The 6,873-nt window shown below is 42.4% G+C and overlaps 1 protein-coding gene across 1 annotated transcript; it reads left to right on the top strand.

Annotated features, from left to right (window-relative positions):
• Positions 1–1,314: 1,314 nt before the first annotated feature.
• LOC127544615 (zinc finger CCCH domain-containing protein 11B-like) lies at positions 1,315–3,273 on the top strand (the record flags this gene model as incomplete). The annotated part of the gene is made up of 1 exon (XM_051971326.1): positions 1,315–3,273. A coding segment is annotated over exon 1 (1,959 nt), but the record flags the coding sequence as incomplete, so codon positions are not given.
• Between the last annotated feature and the right edge of the window lie 3,600 nt (positions 3,274–6,873).

Here is a 6,873-nt window from a genome sequence, read left to right as displayed (position 1 = left end):
TCTTCCCGGGTTATTTATACCTTCTGAATCCAATTTTCCCTGTGCAACAAGAGAATTGTTTAGTTCTGCACACATATATTGTATCTAGGATTTACTGCAACCTATTTAATATGTAAAGGACTGCTTGCCATCTGGGGGAGGAGGTGGAGGGGGGGGGAATCCTGGGGTCCTGGGGGAGGGGGTGGAGGGAGGGAGGGGGAAAATTGGAACAGAAGTGAGTACAAGGGATAACGTTGTAAAATGTTGTAAAAATTTACCCTGGCATGGGTTCTGTCAATAAAAAGTTATTTAATATATATATATATATATATATATATATATATATATGCTATAACTTGGTCAGCATCCCCTAGTTAATGGGAATCCCTTCAATTTCCAATTCATTCCTACCACAAAAAGAGCTGCTATAAATATTTTTGGACATATGATTTCCTTTCCCTTTTTGTGATCTCTTTAGAGTATAGATCTAGTAGTGACCTTGTCAGATCAAAGGCCCTTGGATATAGTTCCACATTGTTCTCCAGAATGGAAAACTATACCAAGAGTGCTTTAATGTACCTATTTCCTTCATTCCCTACAGTATTTGTCATTTCTGAAAGGTGTAAGTGGTACCTCAGTGTGATGACCGGGAATTTAAAATCAGCTGGAGTCAGGAATTCAGGTTAAGGGAAAAATTTTCTTTTTGAAGTGAGGGGGACTGTGATAGCAATATGGGCAGCTGCCACAGGAAGCCAGCCAGGAGAGGTGAAGGGGGGATTGCAGGTGAAGGGGATTGCGATAGCAATGCAAGCAGCTGTGTGAAGAAACCAGCCAGCAGCCTCTCTTTCCGCTTCCCTTTCCACACCCCTGCCTCCACCCACCAAAATCGTCATTTCCTATACAACACATCAGAACTTGCACAAAGAGTGGACGGTGCCATTCTTTCTCCGAGCCTATATATTAACAGAGTATGGTCCAATTACTATTTAGCCTCACGTGCTTGGGACCTCAGTGCATCAACTCGAACCTCTGCCCATGTTGAGAAGCCAGAATTTGGAGAGAGACTGAGACAAGACTGAGACACGGAGCTCTTGGAACCAAGGAGGGAGATAGGCTTCTAAGAAAACTAACTATTTGGAAGAGACAATAAAGGATCTGAACTTTTAACAGCTGGCTGCATTTTTACTCCGAACTGAAAGGAAGGCTGCTCCAGAAGTTCCCCAAGAAACCAGCTTGTGGAAGATTGAGCCCATTTGAGAAAATTGGAACCTGGTTTTCATCTAGAGTAGTGGCTTGTTTTCAAGCCCCATCGTTTGATCTAAGGATCTGGCCAGCATGTCTAATCAAGAAGACTGCTACTTTTTTGTCTATTCTACATGTACTAGGGGAGATAAGTGCCCCTTCCGGCACTGTGAAGCTGCCTTAGGAAATGAGGCTGTCTGCACATTATGGCAGGAAGGGCGCTGTTTTCGAAAAGTCTGCAGGTTCCGACACATGGAACTTGAGAAAAAGCGGAGTGAGATTCCATGCTACTGGGAAAACCAGCCAATAGGATGTCAAAAATTAAATTGTGCATATCGTCACAACAGGGGACGCTATGTTGAAGGCCGTTTCCTACCTCCAAGCAAAACTATTTTACAGAATGTCCCTGAGTCACCAGATGAAGAGGTGAAAGCTAATCAGCTCTCAATGCAGCGGAAACCTGGGGTCAGCTTAAAGCAAGATGATAGTTTGAATTTTGGAACAAAAACTCTTGAAGAAATCAAGTCAAAGAAAATGAAGGAAAAATCTAAGAAGCAAGGAGAAGGACCTTCGGGAGCATCTGCTCATTTACTTCAACCACAGCCCATTCCAGGTCCTGAGAAAGAGAACGTCAGAACTGTGATCCTGTCCGACAAACAAGGAGAAGAGCCCTTGGTGCCGCTGAGGCTAGGGAAGCGGAAGCTCTCAGATGTTGATAGTGACCCTCCACTGAAGCGAAGCCTTGCTCAAAGGCTTGGGAAGAAAATTGAGTCTCCAGAAATGAATACTGACAAAGTTCAAGTTTCTAAGTCTCTGAAGGAGAGATTAGGAATGCCAGCTGATTTAAAAAGTATGGAGACAACAGAAAGCTCTGCAAAAGGTGGAGAGACCCATGTGAAGGCACATCTTGAGAGAGCCAGCCAGAAACGAGGAGACTTGCAAACCAAAATTAAGAATGAAGGAACCCATAAGACTGAAGATTCCAGTTTAGGGATAAGGAGCTCTTCTCTTATTCGACTCAAAAAATTTTCTGAGATCCTAGCTGAAAAAAAACACCGGCGGCAGGAAGAAGAGAGACAGAAAGCTGAGAAGGAAAATCCTTCTGTTAAACTCGGAATAGAGAGTGAGTCTAAGAAAGCAATCATTTTGCCCCCTACCACTGCCAGCAAAGGGCAATTAGAAGAGCCTGCGAGTAAAACCAAGCAGGAAGTTCACATGAAAATCCTGGAGGAGATCGAGCAAGAAACGGCACTGAGGGTACAACAGAGTGCTGAGAACAGCACCGACTCCCAGCCACAGCCTGAGACTACTCCAGTGATGAGACGACTGCTCTGCATCGCCAAAAGAACCGGTACAGAAAAAGAGAAGAAACTTAGTGAAGATGCCGGCATCGCATCTCGTTTCGGTGTTACTCTAACAGACACTGTTGAGGCTTCCTCACAGCCTTCAGGTGAGATCACAGGTGACGACTTTTCCAAAGTTCAAGTCAAGAACTTTGAGGATATCGTGAGAGTGCAGCGCATGCAGAAACAGCAAGAGGTGGAAACACTACAAAAGGAGAAAGCCACTTTGATACCTCTTCAGGAAGAGGCAGCACCTGGTGATACACAAACGACAGAGAAATCAGAACTGAATCCTGTGCCAGGAATCACCCGCCAGCCGACAAAGCCCATGCCAGTAAAAGCCCAGCAAGTAGAGGTAGAAACTTCAGGAATTCGGGATTCAATGCTGAACGTGAAATGTGCAGTACAGCCCTTAGGAGAAAGGCCTTGGGCCAAGCCCACGGTTAATCTCAAGCCACCTGTGGTTAAAGACATTTCAAGCTCTAAATTGGCCAGGAAAAGCAGGGCAGCTGAAGTCCACCCTGATGTCGTTGAAGCTGTAAAGCCACTCAGTTCCAGCAGCATTCTTCAGGAAAACCCAAGCAAGAAAGCCGCTGTGGCTGCTGTTCCAATTCTCTTTGAGGACAAGCCAATCACTGTGTCTGAGAGAGAGGCTCAAGGATGTGGTGAATCTGAGGCGGCTTCAGCCCCACCTAAGGAGCAGGTAATTGACTCTCCTCTATCTACTCCACCCTCCGGGATTGAGGGAAGAAGGGTAGTGGGGATGGGGGTGGGGGGGAAGGGGACAGTGACAGCACCAGCACCTCCTCCCCAGCATTCAGCCACTCCTATGACTAGATAGCAAAAGGGACTAATTCAGGCCAAGGAGGAAGGGAGAGATCACATTTTTCCTGTGATTCAACAGTTTAATTCTTCAGGTCAAGAAAGTAGAAGATACTCTCCTTTTGATATAGATATCCTCAAAGATCTGAAAAAAGCTTGCACCCTTTATGGGGCTATATCAGCTTATGTTAAGATGTTATTACAAAATTTGGGTTTTGAAATCTTGACCCCTAATGACTGGAAATCTACAGCAAGGGTATGCCTAGAACCTGGACAAAACTACTTGTGGCTTTCTGAATATAGTGAGCTCTGTAGGATACAAGCCCAACAAAATAGTCAAAGTGGAGTTCATCCTGTAATCACCAGTGACCTACTAACAGGTGTAGGTCCTTATGCAGACGTCACAGTACAAATTAATTATTCTATAGCCACATATGAGCAAATTGCTGCTAATGCTATTAAAGTGTGGGCTTCTCTCCACAATAAAGACAACAAGGGTGGGGCCTTCACAAAAATAACACAAGGGCCAAATGAACCCTTTGTGGGATGTTTGCAGACCGCTATCACAAGAACAAATGGGGAAAATGCAATAACACATTTTGATAAGGCAACTTGCTAAGGAAAATGCTAATGAGGTTTGCAGAAGAATTATACTAGGACTGCGCAAGGATGCTCCTTTAGAGGAGCTCATAAGATGCTGTGCCACAGTGGGCACAAATGCTTATTATACCCAAACTATGTTGAATATGGAAAGACGGGGTCCTTCTTGGCAAAGGAATTCCAGAGCGACTTGTAGATGTTTTCAGTGTGGAAAAGTTGGACATTTGAGAGCTCATTGTAGATATGGAAATAGAGTGAGAAGACAGGGTGAGAGAATAAAACCCAAAACCCCATGTTTAAAATGTAACCAAGGCTTTCACTGGGCCTCTGAATGTAGGATGACCCAGAGAAATGAGAGGCAGGGCCCAGCTCCAAGGTATCAATTAAAAGATAGGTGGGGCATGATAGCAACTGAGGTTACACCCAGAGAATCTTTAGAAATTCAGGACTCTAATGTCATCAACCAACAGAAAAGCAATCAGGATTACAGTTGGGGAGGTTACAGGCCTTTTAACACAACAGGGCAGTGTCCACTATCTTTAGATAATCACCAGGTGATGTGGGGAGATCCAGAAAGTGGTAAATAGAAGGGAATTAGATAGGTTAACTGCTTGGGGAAGAGGGTTTGCTTGTATTTTTACAGAAGAAGGAATCAGATGGGTGCCAATGAGCCGTATTCGCCTTGTCCATCGCAGAGAGATGGAGCAGACCCTTGAAATGAAGGAGAAGACCCAAGAAATATCCGGTGGTTCTGTTGCTGATTGTGTTCACCATTGAAAAGAGCGTGGCAGTTATGGCATTTGACTCATGGACATAGAACATTGTTGGACTTGAAAACCCTCAGGAATCAATGGATTCTCTGAGACATAAGACTTGAAAGCCCTCAGGAATCATTGGATTCTCTGAGACATAAGATTGTTGTAGGACTTTAAATCCCTCAGGAATCATTGGATTCTTTGAGACATAAGAGTTGAAAACCCTCAGGAATCATTGGATTTTTTGAGAAATGATAAGACTGTTAACAGGACTTCAAAATCTGCTGGAATCATTGGATTCCCTAATACATACAAAGACTTTTGCTGGACTTCAAAAACTTGGGGGGATCATTGGATTCTCTGATATGTGAAGCAATGGACAATAGATTGGTTTTGGACTATCTCTTGGCTGCTGAAGAAGGTGTATGTGTGACTGCTGTTTACATACTCTCCTTCTAGGACTTCTGGCAATCTTTTACAACAAAAAGATTTATATTGTTTGTTATATTTATGTTGTTTGTTATACTGTTACTTGAGTTTATAATTCATGTTTGTTACACCACATCAAGCCTGCACTGACTGTGGGGAGAGTCATCACTAATAGCCTCTGTGTTATTGCTGTGTGCTTGTGTAATACCTCCCATGCTGATGGGTTTGTGCATAATAAGACCCTTCAGCCCAGAGACCCACTAGCAACTCCCACTTCTCTTTGGTGCTTTTCATCTTCCTTACTGGGATGTAAGGAAGGGTGTGATTATCTCCTTTTTAGTGCTTTCACCTCTCTTCCTGAGAAGTCAGGGGGGTCGTAATCACCTCCTTTTCAGTGCTTTCACCTTCTTTTCTGAGGAGTCAAGGAGCGTGTGATCACCTCCCCTTGGGGGCTCTGACCTCCCTGAGGAGTCAGGGATGGCATGACCACCTGTGTTCTAAAACAAAAGAAAGCAGGAGATGTAATGGGCTAATGCACTAGTTGATGAGGTCCTAAGCACATGAGGCTAAATAGTAATACTCTATTAATATATATGCTTGGAGAAAGAATGGCCCCCGCCCACTCTTTGTGCAAGTTCTGATGTGTTGTATAGGAAATTATGATTTTGATGGGTGGAGGCAAGGGGGTGGAAAGAGATACTGCTGGCTGGTTTCTTGACACAGCCGCTCTCATTGCTATCGCGACCCCCCCTTCACCTCTGCTGGCTGGCTTCCTGTCGCAGCTGCCCATATTGCTACCTCAAAAAGAATAATGATTGAAGATTTTTCCCTTAACCTGAATTCCTGACTCCGGCTGATTTTAAATTCGCGGTTATCACACCGCGAAAAAAATTAGGGATTTCTTTTTGTGTGTTCTGCACTTTCTAATTTGACATCATCAAAGTTATCTATTTTACATCCTGTAATACTTTCTGTTTCTGTTTTGGTCATGAATTCTTCTCTTCTCCATAGATCTGATAAGTAAATTATTCCATGCTCAAGTAATTTGCTTATGGTATCACCCTTTATATCTAAATCATGTACCCATTTTGATTTTATCTCGGTAATATGGTGTGAGATGTTGGTCTATAACTAGTTTCTATCTAACTACAATCTAGTTTTCCCAGAAGTTTTTCTCAAATAATATTTTCTTGTCCCAAAAGCTGAGATCTTTGAGTTGATCAAATACTAAATTTCTATGGTCACTTACTACTGAATGTTGTTTGCTAATCTATTTCACTGATCTACCATTATTTCTTAGCCAATATCAGATTGTTTTGATGATTACTGAAGATACAGTTTGATATTTGGTATGGCTAGATCATCTTCTTTCAAGTTAGTTTTCATTAATTTCCTTGATAATCTTGACTTTTTGTTCTTCCATATGACTTTTATTGTTTTTTGAGTTTTATAAACTAATTTTGGGTAGTTTGGTATGGCACTGAATAGTAAAGGCAGAATTCATCTTAGAATATTTTTAACCATTTATACAATCCATAACTATTTGGGATGTCTCATTTACGTTAGATTATAGTTCTGAAATAAACTTTCCTCTGGATTCTTTCTATTATAATTTTTTTTTTCCTGTGGCAACAACAACAACAAAAAGAACTTCTTAATGAATGTCTGATTTTTAAATGAGTCATAGAATCATAGATCTTTGA

This window comes from Antechinus flavipes, chromosome 1, assembly GCF_016432865.1.
Source record: "Antechinus flavipes isolate AdamAnt ecotype Samford, QLD, Australia chromosome 1, AdamAnt_v2, whole genome shotgun sequence".
Taxonomy (NCBI): Eukaryota; Metazoa; Chordata; class Mammalia; order Dasyuromorphia; family Dasyuridae; genus Antechinus; species Antechinus flavipes.
The sequence above is the reverse complement of the archived record's forward strand: the minus strand, read 5'-3'. Positions and strand labels throughout refer to the sequence as shown.